We start from the raw sequence: 25,448 nt of genomic DNA, 5'->3' as shown, positions 1-25,448 counted from the left end.
TCAACAGGATGTTCTCTTAGACCTTTAGATCCTCCGAGACACTATAGCAGTAACTGCCTTTTTATTTCTTATGAGACTGAAAAAAGAGACTTAAGTTGGAACACTTTTAATGCAGTCTCTGCACTTCAAAGATAGGTTACGTCATTCTTTTTGAACTGTCCCAGTAATATTTCTGCTGTACAGCACCTTTCTCTATTAGAAGTCCCATTTATAGAAAAGACTATTCTCAGAGATACAATCAAAATACTCTAAGGTCATATAATAGATTATTCAGCAGGTCAGATATACTAACTTAGCTGACCTTCCTGTTAGTTAAGCAAGATAATAACAGTACTCAAGCAATGATGCTCAATACAAGCAAAAATAAACTACTTGAGCCACTTTTCTACAATCATAGCACATGAAGCTAAGAGATCATTTGCACAGGTATTTAACTACCTAATTAACAGTATGGTCAGCAGTGTGGACGTATCTGAACCTTCTTGACTATAGTTATCACATGTTGCACGTCAAAATTCAGCATAAGTTTGCAAACCAACTGAGTACTTGCCAAAGCAAAACCAAGGATGATAGTTTACAAAGTTCTGAAGTCTTCCAAGAGATAGCTAAACTGTTCTTTATGGATCATTAAGATAAAATCTGTGCCACTTGCCAAGTGCCTGGAGTGGAAACAACACATGCACCACTGCCGCTGAATTTTTGGGGAAATAGTAGGAAATATGTAATCCATTTTGGGCTAAAGCTCAAAGACAAAATGAAACTAAGTAAGATTTTTCAAAATATATTTCAGCCCCAAACCTACAATTTACCATTTAAAAATTCAACCAGTTAATTGTTTAGGCTGAACTCTGCATGCCACTGTCTTCTGACTATGGGGAGCTGCAGAATCGAGAATTTTGTGTTTCAGCACCTAAGAAAATTTAGGGCTGTTACCACCACCTATTAAGCCCACACCACTCAGAGGTACTAATTAAATGAACTAGCATATCTTAACTTCTATCCCAGTGAATTGCAAATTACAGAAATATTGGCACAGAGACAAAAGAAGCACTCTGAGACCTGAACAAGCACTCGGGTTAGATGAAATGGCATGTGGGTACCTAACTCGGTCAGGTGTTTTTACACCCACACCCCATGGTGCCTTCCATACTTCGTTACTTTTGCAAGTAGTGGGCACCTAAGCCGACCTGCCTGAATGTTCATGTAAACCCAGGCACAGGTCACTGCAGCACTTGGGTATTCTGTATTTTGATCTTCAACTCTTGAGTTGTGAAGCTGATTTTGAAACAGGGGTCAAGGCTGGGAAGAACAGAAGTTGCTCCCTGTGGCCAAAAAGTCTCACCACCTGCTCTTCCAGGAAAGAAAAATCCTCGAGGTTGAGGACCTCCCGGAACCAGCACTGCTCAGAATCTACAGAAACATGCATGAGGCTGTCAGCTCATATTCACACTTGGTGAAAAAATAATTTGCTGCCAACTCACACTCCATTTTGAACATCTGCAAACAAATGCTAAACCAGCAGGATATCTCCTTCTGTTATCAGTGTTTTGCCTCATTCTCTCTCTCCAGAAGCACTACTTCAGTGAAGAGACCCCTTGGCAACCCCCACGTTTCCTAACACCTATGAGAACACTTGTAAACTAGCTGTATGATATAGGTGCCAAATCATCAGTTGCAAATCCATTTCATTTGCCTTAGTCTCCAGCAGCTGCAAAAATTAAAATAGCTGTCATCGGCAAACTGCAAGTGAAGATGAGAATGTTTGTTCATTTATTTCAGGCTGATAATGGTGTCACTGTTGACATGTTTGGTCTCTGAAAGGAGTGCTAATGAGGAAACAGACAAAATTATAAAGGCAGAATAAGGAACATTCTAAAATAGAAACAAGAAAATTACCCTCCTTTTAAATTTACATGGAAAATCTGACTAGCCACGACAAAACAGTATGCTTATTTGGCTCTTTAGGATGAATTCCTTGTTAACTGCAAGCAGTGCAATCACTTAAAGTAGAATTTTCCGCTCTTAAAAATTGTTTCTCACCCTGACCAAATGAAATTATTTTATCAGGTATCACAATTATACCCCATCATTGCCCTCTCATGACTTCAGAAAGACATGGTCAATAAGGAATAGAACAGCATTACTGTAGAATTTACTCTCCTGCTTCTGGTTACTTCCTGGCAAACCCCACCATTTACAAGATACTTTCAGTCCACAGAGAAGGAGCCTTCTGCAAGAATGACAAATTACATTTTATCTAGTGTAGCAGCATTATTACCTATGGACCACATGCATTTTTGTTATGTTGTCTATAAAACCACTAAATATAATTCTTGTTTTGTGAGCCAAACACAGGGTGATGAACATGCACAGAGACTGCTGAAGGAATTTGCTTGCTTCATTGACAAAACAGCAGTAGTAGCTATTTAGCTAGATGTTGCAAGAGAGCTATTTGGAAATACAAGGTGCTACTTTCATTACGTGAATCCCAGTGCATTAGTCACATATATTTGTCAGATTTTCTCTATTACTAATTAGCCACATAATCAAACCTTGGGTAATCCAAGGTCAGTTCTGCCTCTTGGGGCTGCAAGCCAGGTCTTTTAAATCCTTGGCATGGTAAAAAGTCATCAGTGTGACAGAAATTTCCAAATTCTGAGCTACAGCTTCCCACCACTGTGCCACAGGGAACAGACACCGACGAAAGGGCCAAGTTCACTGAAAGGCTACCTGACATCCAGGAGCAGGAAAACAGCCAACCTCCAATTATCCGCATACAGCCATGAAAAGCATCTCTGGAGGCCTTTGGATAAACATGTTTCCAAAATACACAGAATTACATGCTGTTAAACAGAAAAGCATCAGGCATAGCTTAAGTTGATCTACACACTCACAGGTATGTTTAATCATCTTATGTGGCATTACACCCTAGCAAAGGCTTGAATATTCAGACATAGCTGAGGAGCGGCCATTGACAACGTGCCCCTTCAAACTGGATACCTGCCAGGTCTGTAAAGAGCCCAGACACAGACAGGCCTATGGATTGCGGAGTGGAAATTCTCCTGCTGCCCTGCAGCCAACGATGGTAACCCTCAGGGCTGCACTAACCCCTGAGGCTATACCTTCTGTGCAGGGAGCAAACCCAGTGCAAGGTTTGCACCCAGGCTCAATCTAAACTGAAATCATAAATACAAACTGTAAACATGAAACAACACTGGGTTTTGGATATTGCTAGATCCAGGACAACACAGGAACTGGCATTTGGACCACAGCATAACACGGATGATCAAATCAAAACTTGCCACTGAAGCAGTTTTTCACAGTCACTTCTGAGAGGATGTTCTGGCCACTGTAACATATTTCAGCTTTTTAGTCTCACCGTTGCATTTCAATATAGCATTTGAAGAGCAGAAATACTTCTAAACCAGGTCAAAAATAAGCAGGATTATCACCGAAATCCACTTATTACACATTCAGGGTTGAAGGAGAGCCTTGGTTTAAGACAACATTTAAGGCACTACACTTTTGGTGTAGTCCGTGTCACTCATTTGCTAGTTCACATTTGGGTATGGCCATCCCAGAAGCAAGAAGCTATGTAAGAATGGATTTGAAGGGCTGGAGAATAACCAGGATTTGCATACACTGCTTAAGTGCTCATGTAAACGTTCCTCATTCTCAGGATTATAAAATGCATACCGGAAACCTCTCTATGTCACTTCAGCTATTTGTCTTGAATCTGGCAGAGATACACAAAGTATCTGCCTCTTGGAAATTACACGTTCCACCTCTTTACCCAGAAAAAAGCGCTGTTTTCAGCTATCACATTTACACAAAGTTTTTACATGTTTCAGACACAAAGCCAGTATATTTCCCTCTTCTTGGTCATCTTTATGATGCTTACTTCAACTTCATGTGACAAAGATAGCAGGAGAAATGTGTTGCTGGTGTATCAGCAAAGTAAAGCAATCTTGTGCTTTTTACAAACCTGTTTCCCCCTTCTCCTTTGTTGCTGCTGTTCTGAACCAACCCACTGAATGAAGACAGACTGAATGAAGACAGAAGATTTGTGCATGCTGAAGGCTGAAGCCTTTTACTTAAATCACAGACCACTGCTCCTTTTGTGCAACGCAGCCTGCGGTACTCTGAAGAAACATCCACTACTCCCAATAACTACAGACCCCATCCTCTTTTTGTTGGGCATTGACTTGCACAAGACAGCCAGTCGTTCCAGTTTGATTATCATAAAGAACAGCAGCAGCACCAAAGCATGACAGGAAAGCTGAGGCTTCCCTTAAGATTACTTTGCTTTATCATAATAACAACATGGCTAAATACTCTATGTGAAGTGCCAATCTACATCTGGAAAAGAACCACAAATGATCCTGAACAGCAAGAGATGCTCAGGTTTAAGAAGGCATCCAAACAATGCTAATATAAAACTAAAAGAGTTTGGGGAAAACACAAACAAGGCCGCAGAGAAGACGACACCGAATTCACAAGGGGTAGACAAGATGAGTTTTAACAGAATGCTTGATTACTACTATTACCCTCACAAAAATAAATGAATTGCTTAACATCCAGATCAAAAGCTCAGCTTATCTTTTACTGAAGTAATCAAATGGGTCATCTTATGCCTTCCATAAAGGCTATCGCCCTCCTTAATCAGAACCTCAAGACCGTTCTATAGTGCCCTGCAGAAGATCTGCTCCCCCTCTATTCAGAAGTGACCCATCTTGCTGCAGCTCATTTGTCACTGAACAGTTTCTTACCAACACCAGTATGAACTTCCCTGTCATTTCTCTGTTGCTCTGTCCAGCCAGCATACACAGAATAATGCATGGAACTTTTCAACAGTGAATCACAACTGACAAAACTCGGAAGAGCATCAAATACAGCTACACTCCAGACTTTTTGGTGAGCAGGGTGCATAAGTAGCACCAAGATTAAAGACTGCAGGGAGGCTGAAGTTATTTAGCAGTTCCTTTAGAGTCCAACACTAAGAAAGGACTCGAGAATCTCTCTTACTTCAAGGATCCCTCAAGACCCTTCTGATCAAGAGCAATAGGGAGTGAGACAACTAAAAGCTATTTTACCGCCTCTTTAATACAGCTACAAATTGGTGGAATCTCAGAACTAGACCCAGAATACTCATACTTCCAACTATATTCTAGACTAACAGCCACTGCTTGGCCTTCCATTAAAAGGGGAATTAACATGATTTTAATTCACATTAATTCACTATTTTAAATTATTGTAGCATTAAGAGAAAAAAAACCCAAGTTGTTGCACTGTAGTCTTGGAACACAAATGAAAGAGATAAATGACATCCAAAAGTTATTCATGTACATCTTTTCACACCTTTGTACACACACAGAGATGTATGTAGATGGCCCACAAATCTGGGTCAATACATCAAGCACATCCACAAAATGATCCAGTTATTTCCTCTCGGGGTTAAAGTAATAAGGCAACTGCCCAGACAGTCAAAACTGTCTGGTTTTGACATTAGAATTATCATAAATATTTTAAAATTCTGTAATGAAGGGGCCACAATCTGAAAGTAAGAAGCAGTTGAGGAGTTTTACCATGTAATCATCCTCCATCACCAGAATATGAAAATAGCAAACATTTGAAAAGGAATACCAAAGCAAGCAATCAACATGTTGCACCATAACGAGACTAATTATCATCCACTGTGATGGAATTCAGACTGCCTTAGGAACTGAAGAAGTTGGGCCCCCAAAGATGTGTGTACAAAAAATGAATAATCTTTAACTCTAAAAAACTTGGCTGAAATCACTCAGATTCCACTCAAGTGTCACGCACCTCACTTACCACGAAAACGTACACCAGAAACATTCCAGAGCAGTAAGACAACTAACAACCATCCGTGTTTTTAAGCTGCCAGTCACAGGTTCATGAGTTTTGAAAGAGATCAAGCCTTACAGTTACACTTACAGTTATGAATTGCTGATGGCAACCTACTAGGTTAGAAGTGAGTGAATTTCATTTCCAGAAAGACTGATTTGGAAAGAGTTCCACGGGGGCTTTTTAGCTATTGCTTTTGCTAAGGACAATGTAATAGCTGAACTCCAGCTCTTCTGAGCCACGGAGCAGCTTCTAAAAAAAAATTAAAATAAAAAACCACAGACAGATCATTGCACCACGCAATCCAAACTTAACTTTCCCATTGTATACTAATGTACCACATGTTTTTGCATTGTTTTGTCAGCAATTTCCTTCAGCGTAGTTTCTCTATATTTAGGGATACAGAATGTACCTATTAGATGTACCCCGAGCTGAGGGGGAAAAATTTAATTAGATGGAAGCAATTTCCATTTAACATAAGCTTGCTTAAATTAAGGGGAAAAACACCTTGTTCTTTGAACTTCTGCATCTAGAAGTGCCTTTCATTTCTGGACGTCATGTACAGAACACCAGATGGGGGCGTATTACACTACAAAAGGCATTTACTCATCAAGTTACAGCTTTGCAGTACTGAGCACCATCAGCATTTTACTATCTTGGCCAGGTGTTTAACAGCTTACAACATTATTCAAATTTGACTACAAGCTCGATTCTTCTATCCAACTCTAACGTGGCTTAGTAGACTATTTCACAGTGATATATAACAGACTGGGAACCAGCTCACCACAGGACAAAATACTTGCTTAATGCCTAGCTTTTATTTCTGTGGAGCCAGTACACAAGAAAACAAGTCACCCCACTGGATAAAGCAGAGAAACTGCACTTCAGACAAGTTCTACAGAGTTCTCACCTGTATAATATCTGATTAGGTTTTAGTGTTGGTAGGAGAAGCACGTAACCTAAAACTTTACCCTGGACGGTAAAACAAGCTTTCAGCCAGCCAAGGTGTGTAGACCTAGAACACACTAGTAACAGAGGAAATGAAATCCATCTAATTCGCTGCCACACGGACCACAACAAATGTGTGATGAGAGCAAGATGGAGTACCCACAGCAACAGGGAGTGTGACATGGTGACTCAAGCAGATCCTCACCGTTTTAGTTCCCTCAGACCCACCACACTTCATTCAGGCTCAGCATCTCCAGCAGACAAAATCCTGTTGACTTCTGCTGCCCTTGCCCCAAATATCCAACTATTTCCCAACCAAATTCCAGGCATAAAGAAAGCATAAGCACATTTACTGTAGGTGACTGCACTGCTGTATTTTGATATCTCAAGCTGAACTATCAGACACAGTCCTAAAATTTTCTAATCCTTAACTTTTTATGGACAGAGATCACCAGGTGTGGACCTAAGCATTAGGGTGAAACCCAGCATATTCATTTCTAGACAAGACAATTACCAGCTTTGAGCTCCAGTCCTGGGGACTTACATGAATGCACAAAGTCTCTGTAATAATACAAGTTTATTGTTCTTAGGCTTTAACTGCTCACACTGAATTCGCAAGTCAGCATCAGGCAGAAGCAACCAAAAGATCTTTAAAGAGGGAAATAATCCTTAAAGTTAGAAAGCAACAGCTTCAAAAAGCGTAAGCAAGCCAGTAACTGTAAACATACAGAAATACACAGCCTCTGAAGGGAGATACTTCAAAATGAGGTACATCTCATACTTCAGAAGAGTTCTACAGCATCTGTTTCAATTATGATACTTTAATGGTAGCTACCCTAATTACCTAGAGAGTAAAAATACCCAAAAATCCCACACTCCTGTTTGTTTTCTGGCTTTTATTTGCTTGCTGGGGAATCCCTTTGCTTAACAGGTATTTATGCTATTTTCCTTGCAAGGAACATGTTGCCATAGAGCACCAATCACAGGAATTAGCAAGTGATTCTGCCTGTCTGCTTCCTCTTTTTTCTTTTACCTTTTTGAGCTGCACGTCCTTCACTGGGGAGACCACATCTTACTATGTGTTAGCCTTAACCCTCTGCTAGGTACACAGGGAAAAACCATAGTTAGCTGTGATTATATTTGGTTTGATTTCGGTGAATGGTCTCATCCAGAAGCTGTTCTTAAGTCTTTCCCCATTTTTCATTGGCACTTTGCTTTGACAGAATGTAGTTTCCTTTCCTTCGAGTGAGAAGGTGGCAGATGGGAGAAGGAGGAGGATCCAAGCAGACAGAGACGTATTGCACAAGACTCATGCTGAGTCAACAGAACAAGATTTCTTTACTACAGTGCTTAAAAAAAAAATGAAAGCGTCTGCTTCTTTATTCAACAAATCTACAAGGGCTATACAGTAGCATTCAGGCTTTTTTAAATTTTAAGGTAACCAGAATTTACCTAGGAAGAATCTTGCCTTGCAGTTAACTTCATCAACAGTATACTATTGAGACTGAAGGAATCAAAGTGACCTCTGCATGACAGCGAAGAATCATACGATTCCTGCTGTTAATGGCAGGCAACACAAGACTTGGATGTAAGCAGAATACATTTGGATTCCTGCCTCCTTTCATTAGTAGGTGGTAAAACAAGTCTCATGGCCAAGAAAAGAAAAAAAAATTAAAAATAGGGTGAGTGGGCTTAGAACAGCAAGGACAGCAAGGATATCAAATCCAATCCTGATACCTTTTAACATTTTTTCTCTTTTGAGCCTACAGAAAAACTCCACATGAGCATTCAGGTTATGACTGGCCAGATGCACTCAAAAAAGCAGCATTGACTAACAACCCTGATTACTCCATTAGTATTAGTAAAAAAATTAAACAACCCTGATTAGTCTCCATTCTGGCACAGGGAGACTCGCTGCTGCCTTGTTCCTGCCTGGCATTCCTCTACAGAAGAGGAACAGGAGAACTGGACTACTGGGAATAAAGGAAGACTCCAGGTTAAATAATCATGTCTAAAAGTTGCCTTCAGTATGAATCCTTCCACTACCCCAGAGGTCCTGTAGTAGAGGAGACTGAAGTCACATTTGGTGACCACAAATCAGATGGAGAGGGACGTCTCAAGAGCTTCTCAGGTACTCATGGTAGAGCACAGACACTAGTGAGACTTCCCCTCCTCTGTACAAGAATAACGAAGTACTTACTTTTCTTGCCTAAGCCAACATCTACTTCTAGGAAAAGGTCCACATGACCCATGCACTGGGTCTATGTCACAGAGAACCAGTGAGTGCTACAGATTTGTCACACATAACACATCATCCTGCACATCCAATGCAAAGCACACATTAACGTGATTATTTCATATGCAACCAATTTCTGAAATAATCCCATTTGGAGGGCTCAGTTACAGAATTCCCCTTGAAATAAAGGTCACGGATGTGATTCACTATATTACATCAGCAGGGAACAATAACAAATTATGAATTATTTCTATCAAAACTAGGGAACAATTTATTTTCCAGGAGTTGCACGTAAGCATTAAATCAGTAGCACAAAAAAATACACATTGGCAGCTACCAAGATACTCTTCATACAATGAAATTCCACAGGCTACACTGCAAAACATCCCTTACCCTTTGAGCATACATACATCTTTCACCATTGACACATCACACACTAAGTGCCCCATGTGTTCTTTTAGAAGTACAACATGTTGCAGGGCTTTAAGAGATAAACCTTTCATCTCATTCAATTTTAAAATACCTTGAAATGTTTGGAACTGGAAAAAAAAAAAACAAAAAACCACCAAGCCACCCCCAGTACAAGAGAAAGCACGCAGGAAGAAACAGTCCAGGGGAAAAAAAATAGGAAGTTTGTAAGCCAAAGCATACGTACCCTTCAAGCCAAGTGAGTTCCCTACTCAGAACTAAACTATTATATGGATTTCTGCTGCTTGTCATCTTGCCCATTATCTGAGATGTCCCAACTCAGCAAGACAGCAGCTGGTGTCACTGAAAACCAAAGGCACAGAGAAGACAACCTCCAGTTCAATACCTTCGATATTCACAGCAAAGCATCTGCTTGCTTATTCATTCTCTTGGCAACTCAAGTTTGTCACCAAGGTCACAATGGGTTAAATATTTTCAAAATTTAATAGCAAAATTTCTAAACAAGGGAAAGAAGATGATTAATGATGTATCCTAATAGAAGAATTTACCCATGTTTTATTAAAGTGTTGTTCTAAGCATCATCCACAAGGAAAAAAGACCAAAACTCATCAAGTTCAGAATCCTTTCTATTCAAAGTTCATGAGTGACAGAAATTCGAAACTGAGAACAAACAGAAACCGCAACCTTCTAGGCATGTATATTCTTCATTAATCAGAAAAGGATTGTCTTGCACTACAGAACATCTCGCTGGCAGTGGTACTATGGGGGATACAGGAGACCCTGATTCTCTTTTACAAGGAATAAGAGGAGATTTGTGAACAGCTTACAGATTTTTAAGTCACTAGCACTGCAGGTCACATAATATCAAAACTCTAATAATCTGCTACATTTTGCTAGGTTCCTCAGAGGAACACAGGTCTGGGAAGGCCAAAGGAAGGGCCGTAGGGAACACTGGAGGTCACTCTCACAGCTGGTATAAGCATCAGAAATTTCACTGTGGTACAGCATCACATGAGCTGGCTGAAGACATTTCCAAAAAAGGTGTACAAAAGAGCAAATATCGTTGCCAGGCTCCCTGGGTGTTAACCTCACATTCACAGAACAGCCCCCAGAAAAACAAACAGCAAGTGAGTATTCCCTATGTGTAAGTACGGAGTTAAACATTGGATTTTGTCCCAGCTGATACGGTAGTTTCACCTCTTCCACCTATTGCCTCGTGCTAGCACTCCCCTTCATAATCACTTTATAGTAATCTAGCAATTTGTTCCAATACAAGGCTGCAGAACAAGAATACAAGATGCTGCTAAATCCACACAGAAGGGAAAGAGAAGAGCATGGATTCCTGGCATCACATGAAGGCCTTCCTAGAAAACATTTAATTTAGCAAATCAATGCTATAATATATACAAGGAATGTTTAAGCCAGAATCAATACATCATATTTTTCTTGTCAAGGTAATTATTCCACTAGATTTGTAGAGGGCAGGAGTATATAGGCCAGAACACTATAAGCTAGTGTAAACATCACTGTCTCATCTGACACAAAAAAAAAAAAAAAAAAAAAATCGAGGACGCAGCATACTGTTTTTTAAAATCACTACAGTTGGGGGGGGGCGGGGTTTGGGTTGTTGCTCTTGTTGTTGGTTGGGTTTATTTGTTTGTAAGAACACTGATAGGTGTGCTATCATCTTTAGCACATTTAGAGCTATCACAATCAAATACACAGGTAAGAGGCACTTGGTTCCTCACGTAGCATAGCATTTAAACATAGCAGTAGTCTCTCACTTCATTCAGCCTCCTGCTAACTACAGTTATGTTTGAAACCATGCCATAAACAACTATAACATGTTTGACCTGATTCCCGTTTGATTTACTTGATCAGCACGAATATATCAACCCTTCTCACTGCTCCACAAGAAATGTTATGTGTGCTGCGTTAAATGTCTCTTAAAGCCCTGCTCAGTATAGCTTTCAGTCCTCCTCGCTTTCTCACTTTTCAAATAAGCCAAACAATCTAAAAATAAAATGAGGCGGAGACATTTCTCAGAAATATAAAAGTCCCAGTTTAGCCTGGTTGCTCCTCAGAGGCTCTGGCAAAACACACAGAAAATAGTGAAACCAATCTCAAAAGCATTTTTTATGTTAATTACTTTGTTGCCTCCCTTCCATAAAGGAGTGAAACAAGTTCAAAAAGCAAGGACAAGTAAAGGGTAGTTTTTACAAATATGCCAACTTTTCATCTCTGGTTGACTTTTCTGCCCTAATATTTTTTTAAATATTCACCTCTCTAAAGCAAATGTTTTTTTATAAAAGGCTATTATTTTTACCCTGAAAGTTTGCTACAAGATTGCAAGTTTAAATGGTTTCTTCTTTGTTATTAGTAAGTAAAATAATCTTGCTTGCCAGCTAATACCTCCAGATTTGCTTCACTACGATTTCTACTACCTCCAAGTTCAAAGTCCTAATTCCTACAGTGGGAAAAGAGGATCTGCCCTTATGGAAAGGTGGAAGAACAATTCCCCATCCACCTTGGTTAACAAAAGCTTTAAGAAGCCCGCTTTGATGCATGTGCTCAGTCCTGCCCAATTACAGCCATGTGAAGAATACCTGTATTGTCCCAGAAGCGTCTCTGTTCCATCACCAGCCTTGCAATATTTCATGTGCATCCTTACAGCATCACGTCTCAGACCTATGTCACTGTCAGCATCTCTGCCTTCAGCTTTAGTTTTCAAAAGATTTTTCTAACCTTCATAACTAAGACAGAGCAGTTGAAGAATGTGACCAAAACACATCGTAAAATCCAAAAACCAGGCAAAGACAACTTTGAAACATGCATTTGTGGAAAACCCCAACTCATGGTCATGCCAACCTCAAAAGTTCAAAAAATTCCTACTTCAGAGTTTTTTTATTAAGCAGAAAGCTACCTAGAGTGCTAAAGATGGTGTTGGTAAGACACACGCAAATAAATACCAGAAGGAAGAAAGCCTCAGAGATGATTCACTTATAAAGTATAACTAAGTAATCTAGGTTACACATATTTATTTGTGCACTGGCAGAAAAACTTCTTAGTGCTCCATAAAGGAGCTGGATAGTGAATGTGGGTGTCAACCTAAGTTTGTACAGCAAGATATTCACTCCTGGAGGGCACAACTCATGCCTGCTTTCTAAATGTACATCACCTTTCCCTCCTGTCACATTGCAAAATTTCTTCTCAGTGGTATAGTTGGAAGTTTTAAATGTTGAGGTTGTTACATGTACAGAACCCAGAATCACCAGTATCATTTACTTCGGTATCACTGCACAGGACAGTACGGAAACCTTAATTTGTTGCACTTCCAAGTGCTTCCAGCTGCTTTGTGCAGTAAAAGCCTTGTGCTTTTACTTCGGTGAGCATCTCTCCTACATGCTCTAGATGACTCCCTGAAGCTAGACATTTGTCCCTCCTTTTATTTCATTTTATAGCAAACAAACGTTTAATCTCTCTCTGGTGAGCAAGGGTGACTATTTTTATTAGTCCTGTTGACTTCCTTAAAAATTAAGATAAATATGCCTTAGATACGTTGTGTATATTTTTCTTCTACTTTAAAGTAATTGCTCCACTTAAAGCCTGCGAGTAAACAAATGATAAAATCTGTTTTCTAAATACTTAGTATCCATGCAGTGAACCCTCTAACAAAGGATTGCATGCATCTGTACTGCAGCTCCTTACTCTTAAGTCTTCCCATCCGCTATAGTTTTCTAAAACCAGGTGGAATCACTTTTCCTTTTCATCCATACCTGCAAGCAAGAGCTCTCCACACTTTCTGCTTCAAGCGGCATTCTTGCTTGATAGCATTTGCTGGTTGTTTGCTAGCTTCCTATGACAATTATCTCCTCTAACTGCCACTCACAGTTTCAGCTTGATGGTTTCAGCTGTCACCAGAGGTTAATATTGCATGCTTGCCTCTTACCATCTTTTGTAGGGCTCTTGACGCAGCAGAATTATTCCTGTAGACATGATATGGTCTCTCGCAGGAAACAATGACAGTTAGTGCACAAAAGCTCAACTGCAGACAAACTATAAGCTGACACCACAGTGATACATAAAGTTCAATGAAAATTTTTTTCAAGAACTGTGAGCTTTTTAAAAAAATAACAGCCTGTATCTTAAGAGCCTAACTAGCTCTGTATCTGTTAATGACAGGAAACCACACTAAACAATATGACAAGCACTGCATTATTACCTGTTTATATGCTAAATGATATAAATTAAGATAGAGACACAAAGGCCAAGATTAAATATATTTTAAAATTGCCTCTCTGAGGGGAAGGAAAGTAATTGCAACTATTATTAGTTGTGACTCAAAAAAAAAAAAATCAGGTCCCATTGTGTTAGGCAGTGCTAAAATACACTATGAAGTATTCTTAATTCCGAAGACTTCACAATCTAAATTGACAAGCCACACAGAGAAAAGAGGAAGATGAACAAAGCATTCTGCAGAGTCCAATTGCCCCAAACATGCATCAATACAGTGACAAGGCCTGGAAGGTAGCTGTAAAATCTAGACTGCATTTCAAAGAAGATGCAGTACACCAGATCTAATTCTCTAACTCTGGAGTTTCTTTCTAGGAGGTCAACGCAATCCAATTTTTTCTCGTGGATGTAGTCAGCTTTTCACAGAAAAATATCCTCCCTTTCCTATAACCAGTGGCCACTGGCTTTAGACAATATGGCTGATACAAAACTTTTTTTAGCCCCCATCAAGAGACTTTTCCAAATGCTCAAATTAGCATTCCCTCATTTCTCTCCTGATCACCTTGCACTCACAAGTTCATAAAATAGTTGGCAGCTTGGCCTTCCAAAAGAAGCTCAGAGGCATCAGAGGATCAGATTTTGCGAGGGTAACTTGCTGAAAACAAAACCACCCAAAACCTCAGACATCTGGAATTAACTTTCAGCTTCTATCTTACCAGAGAAAGAATTAGTTTGCCTGGAGCATGAAACAGTCTGCGGAAAAGAAACACAAAGTAAAAAGACATCTGAAGAGCACTGTTAGGGTTCACTGTATCTAACCATGACAGGAAACCTGTGATGTCAGATCTGTATCTCGCTATGTAGGAAGCACTCAGACACAGGTGCTCAGTTAACAGTAGGAGCAAGGCTGCTTTTTTTACAACGAATATAACCAAAGCAGTTTATATTCCAAAGAGCTATTTAACAGTCGAAGCCACGTTAAGAGCTACACGACATACAAAATGGCTGTGCCAGAGAACAAATTTAGAAGGCCGACACATAACCCCCATGAAAATGACAACAGTGATGGTTACTCAAAGTCCTGCCAGGTGCCCTTTAATAAGCAGAGAATGCGACTAGTGTTGCAATGCAAAGAGTCAGCATGTTGCAACATGACTCCATGCTGGTCTGCCAGGAAACCTTTACAATAGAGACCCTGGCCGCACTGGGAGTTTTCATGCATAATAAATAAAGCAATTGACTAGCAGCCCCAGGCTCCTTGCTGAACACCAGTGCCCTCCACTGCGTATGCTGAAGATTCCTCCAGATACTACAGCAATATGAAAATCAAGAGAGAGAATTCATGATTTTTTCTCTTTATGACAGGCTGCCGAGTCCCCCGGCACCAAATGTCAGACACATGACTACGTCTGCCGCTTCGTAGGGCTGCTGCAAACATCTAAATAACACTGTCAGCATAACGGAGATATCAGTCCATCAGCCTGCAGTTTCCTCTCCCCATTGGTGCTCACTCTGCCATAAAAATATGCCTTTCATAATCTGTTACAGCACTTCTTCAACTGATGCTTTATACAATAATTTGGTTGGAATCATGAACTTCACTAAAAGAACACGTCCTTGTTAATTAAGAGGTAGTGGCTCCCCATAAAAACCCTTCGGCTTCCTTATTACAAAACATGGCACCAACGTGTTTGGGGTGCCATTAACACCATCACCATTTTAGGATGTCTACCACCAGCTTCCTAGGTTTGGGATCACTTTCATCACATTTGTTTTCCAGCTCATAATTGCTATGTTCTTCCAGTATAAGAACATAAAGAGCAAATTTTTACAGATCATGGAATAATAATTCTTTTTCTGCGCCTCTAACACTACTGCACGCTTTAGTTCACAGCATTTGAAGCGTGACCTGTCATTTGAGTGGAGGGATGTTTTATCCTAGTTTCCTCTACACAGACTATTCTTCCATCTAATCTAGTATCACTGTTTACTCTCCAACTGGATGAATTGCAGCTTCAGAGGGATGTGAACGCTCACGTCATGATACTTACAGCAATGGTTGCACATGAGCCACAGAGAAGACAGAATCTTCAAACATATCACACATTCTAAAATACAGCAAACAAAAAAGGTAGCAGGAGACAAAACTAACCCTTTTTTGGGAGGGCCTATTATTTATCAGAAAGTTGGGAAGTGACTTTAAAAACGTATGAAAATGCTGTTGCATTTAACACGCTGAAATGGGGCTCAACATTATCAGACAGGGATTCGTCTCCTCATATGTCACTTGTGCTTCCATGTGCGAAACACGCTTATGGTTGGGTGGTCAGCATGGACATTTTGGTTTGGGGTTTTTTTGTTGTAACATTAATTCCACAGTACCCTCTCCGCTACCATGACTCACAGGGAAAAAGCAGTGCTAAGTAGCTAACCCGAAGAAAGTCTAAAAGACAGAGAAACAAGTATCAAGGGAATAACTGCATAAAGCCCAAAACTGATTACAAAGCCAAATTTCTTCTTGTGAACGCTGCTGTACCACTGTCCCCTGCACCCACAGTGCCTCTGCAGTGTGGGTCACTACACAACAGTATTACAGCCAAGATTTGTGAACTATCTCACTGAAAAAGGTTTTTTATCCTCCACACAAGAAAAACAACATAGCCCTGCACAGCAGCCAGAATTGACCATGCTGGCTGAAAGCACAAGGAAAAGCTATTTGGACTTGTTGAAGGAGCCACACATCCAAACACTTTTTCCTTTCAAACCACCATACCAGAAAATGTTTACTTGAAAGGTCCATGTCTCTCTCTTCCAAACACACAAAAACATTTAAAGTGTCTAAGGTACCCATTTCGTTAGCAAAAAAAGCACCAATTAGAGTTAGGGTCAGTCACTGCACTACTGCAAAGCACGCACAGACCAGGTAAGTAACTGCTCTAATAAACACACAGCCAAGAGGACCCAAATTCCCCTTTGAAGTCTGCTTTAAAGAAGGACTGCAACTGAAGCTTTTAAAACTGTTTTAAAATACTCCCTACACATCCTCCAGTATCTATCTTTCAGAAGATTTTTATTGGTTTATACAGGTTGAGAAAATGACTACAAGTAAGACCAAAAAGCAACACTACAGAAGTGTCATCCTTGTAATGCCTTTTTTTTTTTTTTTTTTTCCTCTGCTACTTCAAGGGGGCTTCAATAAAATTCCTGGGTTTAACTTCTATTAAAATGAGACGTTTCCATTTGGAGGCTCTTCAAGGCATTCTGTTCTGCGCCCTGTGGCTGCAGGACAGTCAAGACCAAGACATGCATGCATATGTTTTAGAGCAACTCTACTTCTGCATAGTTAAAATTGTTTGATTGTTTAAGTTGTAGCATTGCATGAGCTGCACGTGACCTGCTGAGCATTGTTTTAAAGGATAAGTAGTCTGTTTTTAACAAAACAAGCATCAAAGTCTTAGTGGGAAGTGGGTAGGAACCTTATAAGAGCCTTCTCTATAAAAATAATTTTTAATCACATGCTTTTCAAACTAAGAATTAAACCTCCTTACTTTTTCCGTGTTCAAAACACTATAGACCCCCAGAGCTGGAAAAGCTCAACTTTGTCACAGTGATTTAGTTCCATTATGTATTTCAGTCACTCAAAGATTCTGTCTTAGTATCATGAAGTTCAGTGCTACACAGTGCGGCTATCACACTCGGGTTGAGAAGCCAGCCTTTGTTGTGCTCAGTAAGTACAAACACAGTTTTCAGTGTTGGAAGATGTTTTCCAGATATGTTATACAACATTTACTTAATAACTATTCAGGTTTTCTTATCAAAAATAGGCTGGTTGCCATGATGATTAATCCTTGGTTGAGGTCAAAAGTGAAAGATTTAGGCAGGGACTTTCAAGTGAAAGGTCATAAAAAAACGAAAAATATTACAATACGTGCAAATTTTAGAATTAGTGTCACAGGACAACATCAAACCAGAACAAAAATGTAAGTGTTTTTACCAAGAGCTAAAAGTGAAGGTGTTTTCACTTTTTCATATACTAATTATTACTTTTAACTTAGTAATACAGCTATATTTGGGGACATTCCATACCTCCTTTTCCTTTATATCAAACTTTTGCTTCATGATCAAACAAACACTGAATTTCTTACAAATTTACCCATGGGAAAAGACTCTGTGCCATCACAGTGAAGAGAACAGCCAAATTTTGTACTGACTTCAGTAGAAGAAAGCAAGGAAAGAGAATTCAAATAACTGAACCATACAAATGGATGCAGACTATATAAAGCAACATGAAAACCTTGCTCGTTAGCCCTACACATCAGTTGGTACCCTCAGCAAGATGACTGGAACAACTTCAGCATTTGTGAAATGAATCCTAAATCTAGCCTCTCTGTCTTAAAAATGTTTGTGCTTTTTTGTTGCATGATCTTTTAAATAGAAACATCTGTATATACAACCAGAAAGAGTGACTTGAATATTATACTGTCAAAGATTTGCTTTACAGTTTACCTTTCGTATTGAACTTGAGCTATTCCAGTCTAGAAGCCAATCATTCAAGCATTTACTATTTAAGAAGGAAACTGGTGATATAGTTGTCCTAAATAAACTCTGCTTGAATGATAAGTTATTGGAAAATTGTACAATCATGTAGACATATTTACAGAAATCTGTGTGATATCTTTAAGGAATATAACAGTTGACAGCTCTGAACTAAGAGTGACAAGTGATCAGAGAAATCCTACCACAAAATGTTCTAAAAAGTCAACTTTTTAAAAGCACATGTAAAAATTCATTCCAGGAATAAAATCTATCACAGTTCTTTAGTTAAGAAAAAAAAAAAAAAGTAACATCACATCTCCCTTGTCCTTAAAATAAAAATCTACTAGCTTCCAGCACTGATAAATTTCCTATGGAATTCAACGAGCGTAGCATACAGCTTAGACAGGCATATGATGTTCTTCACATATGCAAAGTTCATAGTTTATTGTAACTTCTAGAATTTCTTTCCCCTACCCATTTTTGCCAGAGATTTCTGCCTAGAAGGCAGAAAGCTTAAAAGGACATAAGGAGAGAGAAGGTTGTTCAAACCCAATGCTTTGCTTTCACGCACACCGGAGGAATCTGCTAGCGGTACACTTTTACTTCATCAATTCAGCAAGAAACACAATGTGATTCTTTAGATTGCTCTTTAGTTGACATTCAGAAGCACCAGCCTGACAATTAATACAGGCATGTGATACTGAACAAGTAGGGAGAATATAAAGAGAAAATCTTTTCTTTAAGCCAACCATAAATTAAGTAGAACTTAACAAGTTCGCTACAAGGTTTAATTCTAGAAGGATAATTAGAAAATATACTACAGTACCTATGGAAATATATTACGTACACAGAACACCACCTCTGTGGCCACTTAAAGAAACTGGTAAGACACAAAGCTAAAATAAATTCCTTAAAAATTAGGAGATGGAATGCAGGTTGGATACCGAATAGATGCTTTCTCCACACCCATCACACCACAGAAGAAAATTCTTCACTCAACACCTCAATGCAGTCATGGCAATCAAAAATATTTATGTGGATGGAGTGCTGGACTGAAACTTAGAAGACTGCTTCATTTCCAGTTCTGATTAGCATAGAATTCCTTTCTTCTCTCATCCTGTGTATTAATGGGGATAATTATGCTGACCTCCTTTATATAACACCTGAAAATCTACAGTTTAAAATGTTCTTAAACTTGTAATTATAAACATCACATATATAATATATATCATATATATGATATAATATATATCATATATATGTATAATAACAATCATGTATCAAACTTCAATTATTGACTCATCACAAAAAAGCAAGAATCTGATTGTTCTTGGAATTAGTACACATAATTCAATTTTTCCACTGACATTAGCTTCCTAGTACTTCCATCATTATTACAACAGCTGCATTATACTAAGGTGCACTAACGAATCTGACTATCACTGACTGACATTTTGAACATTTTCCAAGCTTTGAACAACAAAAGATGTAGGATATTTTATTTTTTTTCATTGAAAGTTCCCATGTTAAAGACACTTTTGACCAGCTTCAAGCTTAGGTGCTACTCTGAATCTGCAGCTTGAATTCTTGCGATGGTTCTATTCCGAAACAGGCTGTAGCATTTTGCAAATGTATTTTGCTATTACATCCATCAGCCCCTCCCTCCTTACAGCAGCTAGTCTACAAGGGCACCTTCTCACCATCACCACTTATGCTACCAGTTTCTCCTCTTCTTTCCTCCACATCTATGTTACTTTCCTCCCTTCAGCTGCACACCATGCCCTCAATCGCTCAATGTTTGATGTGCACGGGTTTTTTTCATCTTGTGCTACTTACAAATGAAAAAGAGGTGAGAGGATTTAATATAAAATTAAGATACTTACCAACCACTGCCAGATTATGCTCTGAGCCACATGCGATCTGGAAAAGAAGTATGAATGAATAAAAGAGAACCCGCTTACCAGTAGGAAAACAACCACTATTATGACAGGAAATTAAAAATTAACCTGAAACAAACAGCTACTGTTTGTAGGATGCAAAAATCAAGGTTGAAGTGCTCTCACTTTTAAACAAAATTTCATTTGTAATCTCACCTAAGGGCTTAGTGGCAGGGGGTTATGTTTGTTTGTTGGTTTTGTTAATAAACAGGCATTTTCTTTTCAAAATGTATTCACCACTGACATTTCAATCCTTAGGAGTAAGACTGGCCACAATTCTGCAAAAACATCACGCCCTTGGCAACATCCACTGGATCCAACAAGACTATTCATGGGCGTAGAGGAAATGCAGATTAAACTTTTGCAAGATCAGAGCCATACAGAGGCAGCTGGGAATCGAAAGCATGATTAAGATCTCCACTCATCTATACTGTTTTTCCAGCCGATCCCTGAAGAACTTCACGGTATACAGGCTCAGTGTGATAAACCTGCATTGATATGATCCCTATGGTCATTTGCCTGGAATGCACAAAAAAATACCATAGTACTCAACTCTATTAGCAGCAGGCAGGTTTAATTTTTAAAAGCTGCAGAGAAAAAAAACAAAGAAACCACTGCAAATGTTTTCTCCCAGGCTCATTTGTGATGGAAATCAGCTATGAATTTCTTTTCAAAGCAAACTCAAAGTGTATTTTTCTTTATTCTTTGCAGCCCTTTGCAGCTGCTGTGAACATGTCAGATGTTTAAGTTGCTTTGGCATATATCATTCATTAAGCTTTCACAAGTTCTTCACAAATGGTGACAACACAAGCACCGAGAACAGCCTGCTGCCCTACTGCAAGGGCTTGTCTGTCCCATCGAATTTTTTTGCAATGTCAGTGCTGGTATAATTGTCTGATGTAATACAGACATCATCTTACACAAGGTTATTCTGCTAAATGTCCTGAAGTTTTAAATCAAAACACAAGTGATCCCCCCAAAATCCTGTATCTGGTTCATTGTCTTGCACCTACTTGCCCATTACACTTACTACTGAGCTGGAGAAAATTAATAAGCATGTTGTTCTGCTTCTTAAAAGTACATTTTCAATGACAGAATATCAAAGAGAAGTGTATGCTCAATAATAATAAAAAAAATAGAAGTCCATACCATCAAAATTTTATATGGTTTTGTGCATGCATACCTTTATAGTTTTCACGGCCAGAAAAACTGCTACAGTCACCTCAATGTCTGCCTAACATAAAACTACAGAATTAACAAAACAGTCCTTGTACTCAGCTCACTGTGCTTGAGCATTTACTGGAAAAGAGAAACCCAAGACTGACACACAGACTAGCTTGAGCAATTGTGTTACAAATAAACACTGCAATCACCACTACTCATGATGTACCTGCACCGTAACTATGACATGAAAATATTTTGTCAATGCCATTCCAACACAATAATGGCAAGGAAGACAAAACAGACTCTTTAGGACAGAGGTGCTTAGCCAAGACATTAAAGCATTTGGGAAAAAGGGGCAAGAAAAATAATTCAAGTCACAGCACACTCCAGCACAGCCTCATCTTCAGAAAAATCAAGACAAAGCAGCAGGAAAAGCAATGATTTTACAAGAGCACTAGCAGGACTGCATCAAGTCTTCTATTCCACAGTATTGCAGACAGGCAAAGCATTAAGCCCTGACTGTTAAAATGCATAAATCATCATCACACCCTGTATCATTATCCTCACCACAAGTCAGAGCCCTACACGGGAGCAGGGCTGGTTCCTAATGCCTATTCACTGGCTAATGCTTCCACCTATGCTTCTCGAGCTTAAAGGTTGATGCCATGGAAACAAGATCCATGCAAGGAAACACAGGCAAAGGCTTTCTAGCAAAAAAAAAGCAAATTCTGCATCTTCACTAAGTGCTGAAAATTGGAGATACTGAAGCTGCTGCTAATAAAATAAATTTTATCTGAGGTGTGAATAATCCAATCTCTGTTACTTCTCCAGAAAATACACTAACACAGGCACAAGGCACAGATTCAAAAGCATTTGTACAAAAGAACTACTCAGGCTGGTGGCTGACACTTATTGCCAGGATGCCCCTCAGAAACACTACATTAAAAAAACAAACTCACCCAAAAAAAAAACCCACCCAAACAAGGTATTGTTTAGAATGTAAGACATCCCCTGACAAGGAAGCATCTTCTTCCTGCACTACTCTGTCAGTAGCTAAAAGAATGCTGGTGACCTCCAACAGCCTTGTACTCTATTGATGTAGCTGTGACTCTGCCCACCATTCACAGCCACCCCTTAGCCAGCTTATCAGGTTGTAAGGGAGTAAATCAAACCACACTGGGTACAACTGGACCAGGAATTGCTCCATCATCCAGACTTGCCAGTTCCCCCCACAACAGGCGCTCAGCACCAGCACAGCGTGCAGATGCACTCGCTGCAGCTCTGTAGCTACTGCAAAGCACAAATTACTAGTGCTGCTGCACACCTTTCCGTCTGGTAAAAACCCCCTCAGTGGAAGTGCCAGCTTTGCTTAACAATGCCAGAAATCAAAGACAACCACAAGCTGCCAAAGGTGGTGCCCTGGATTCACCTTCCACAGCCCAGAGCCAGGACACGCACCAGCAGCAGTACTGTGCTCCAAAGAAGAATTCCCGAGATCGAGAGCACAAGGCTCACACCTTTGCCTTATCGCAGGGTGTCACCGCCTGAAACAGACTGACTCGGTAGGAACCCCCAGAGAAAACACGTCCTTCGGGCAGTCTGAAGGTAGCTGTCTGAAACAACAGCCTGCTTCCCTGTCCGTGGGGTTTGCTCTAGTCCACACCATCCACAGCATCCTGGCTGGCCTGCACACCTGTGACTGGGAGCTCAGAGGGGAAACAAGGTTGCCGCTGCTTAATAAGCAAGCGCTGCCTTGCAGCTATTTCATAACAGCTTTTTTACAATAAGCTTTAAAATGTGACACCCCCTTTTCTTCATCACTCCCCACAACAGGCAACAATCAGCCAAGAACGCATAATTTGCTGGTACAAATACAGACCAGTCAGAAAACAGCCTTGCTGAACAGATGTTTTATGCTTACATTAGATGTAAGAAGCTGTGCAGTCAGAGCAGGTCACTGGGAGAAGTCTGGTATTTACTGCAGCAACCATGATTTTTCTGGCTACTTCTCTTCTGTCCCCACCCCCAACATGCTGCAGAGGAATTAAATTCCAACAGACATCTGCGTGCTTCCAGTGGATAAGTACATTCAAGGGTACTCATAAACACACAATAATACTTTCTAATTGGGCAATATTTTTACATTCTGTTTTAATTGAAGGGGAAAAAAGCCTCACTAAAGACAAATCAGAGTGACTGCTAGCCAGCGAAGCCTTCTATGAGCCCAAGGAACATGACCCTCTACACAGAAACAATTCATATTGAAGTTTCTTCACTGTTTGGAGGAAGATTTGAGCAGAGTTGTGCAAGGATATTGTGATGTTTACATAAATGATCTCAAAGCACTTTACAAAGACCCATGAGGCAGGAAAAGAATGCTTAGGGATCGTATTACTCAGAACTTACCTTATTATCTGCGCCCTTTCAACTATATGTAAATGGTTTGTTTCTCCCCTTAAATTGTGTGCTAGCAAGCTGTCTTCTACCTAGCAATGGTTGCAGTTCAGATCCATCCATGCAGCTTTAAGACCTGTGGTGAGAAGCAGCTATGGGACCAACATTTTATGAATCCTAAGTAGTCATGACATCAGTTGCATGGACGGTGAGGAAAGACCTTCGCACAGCAACCGCTAGCTCTGGACAAAACACCAACATATTTCTGCAGCTTGCAGATATGCTTATGCCCCAGCCCTAACAAGAATTAACTGATTGAATGTAAAAGCAGTGGGTTACACAAAATGAAGTATTTCACTTAAGATGAAAATACTTCATATATTAAAAATACTATATTAAGTATATAAATAATAATATTTTGTATGTTACATATACATTCCTATATATATGGTGCATATAAATATAGAAAAACATTTATGTATGCACATTAGGAAGAGGTTACCTACTCTAGAAGACGTTATCAGGGAGTAAGGTGAGGGTAAATAGGGAGCACCTCCATTTATATCGGGGATAGAGATCTTTCTGAAGAATAGCTATCCCTCCCATTGCTCCCCCACAGTCCTACGAGGCAAGTATTGTTCTCTCCTTTGGAAACAGTAAACACACATACGTAGGACAACATGCATGCGGATATTTAGACATACAATCTCCCACTGATTTCAAAAGGGACAACATAACTTTTGTCACCCATCCCCTAAGGGACTTCCAACCACTATAACAGAACAAGTCTGACAAAGTGTATAAAAACCCCCAAGTTTCAGGCTAGTACCTTGACCACAAGGCTATTCTTTCTTTTCTGTCTGAACTCCCAGGGCTGGCACTGAGGATCTGTTGTGCAACCCATCAGGAAAAAGATCAAGTCAGAACTGCAGAACAAGCGGGAATGCAGAATGAAAAATCACAAGCATCCAAACATCGGGATGCTTAGCCAGAACAAAAGAACCTCAGTGCCGTTTATTTTTGGTTCACTGCCCTACAAGTGCACGTTCATTCCTACGGGGCAATTATGTCCCAAAATATTCAAGGATATGGAGGCTTCTATCACTTCTCAAAGATAAAAGCATGACATACGAAATAGATTTCTAAGGATGACTGAAGATACAGATACAACGTTTAAGTTGTATCCAGATTCCAGTCGCTACTATGTCTAACGCTTTAATTGCACAAAAACATAGCTCTTTTTGGGGGGGTTGGGCAAGGGAAGGAGACCATTAAAAGGGTGTGCACATAAGTACTTTTATCCAGGACTTTAGCCATGCCATCTACATCTTTTGGCAAATTTCACTGTAAGGAAATAGCCAGGGCCAGAAGGCAGCAAATTTTATTCCTTCTGGGATCAGAAGCCCTAATGGAAGGAGACAAGGTGACCAAGGGACTGCAGATCAAAGCTTACATAAGACAGTGGAATCTTCTCTCCCGGAGCTGTTCTTCCATGTCCTTGATTAATGCATCGTAACAATGATTTGTACTGTTTGACACACTCTGCCCAACTACATTTTTATGTAGAATTCTATTGATGTGAAAAAATAAAATAAAATTAAAAGAAATCTAATTAGCAAAGTTGTCCTGCTTCCAATAAGCCTTCACTGGGAACTCTGTGTTCTTCTTCTGGATCATTTGACTCCTGACTGATAAGAAAGCAA

At 39.7% G+C, this 25,448-nt stretch overlaps 1 protein-coding gene across 5 annotated transcripts in view; it reads right to left on the bottom strand.

The window, feature by feature from the left end:
- Positions 1-25,448, bottom strand: part of SERGEF (secretion regulating guanine nucleotide exchange factor) — a 157,391-nt gene that overhangs the window by 48,055 nt on the left and 83,888 nt on the right. For 4 of the 5 annotated variants that reach the window (XM_040608277.1, XM_040608280.1, XM_040608281.1 and 1 more), the window contains one exon: positions 20,134-20,170. The exons of the other annotated variant lie outside the window; for it this stretch is intronic. In XM_040608277.1, coding sequence (XP_040464211.1) covers positions 20,134-20,170 — 37 coding nt within the window. The remainder of the gene's footprint in view (positions 1-20,133; positions 20,171-25,448) is intronic. 5 annotated transcript variants of the gene reach the window in all.

Source organism: Falco naumanni, chromosome 10 (genome assembly GCF_017639655.2).
Source record: "Falco naumanni isolate bFalNau1 chromosome 10, bFalNau1.pat, whole genome shotgun sequence".
Lineage (NCBI taxonomy): Eukaryota > Metazoa > Chordata > Aves > Falconiformes > Falconidae > Falco > Falco naumanni.
Note: the sequence above shows the minus strand (reverse complement) of the source record. Positions and strands in the feature narration are given on the sequence as shown.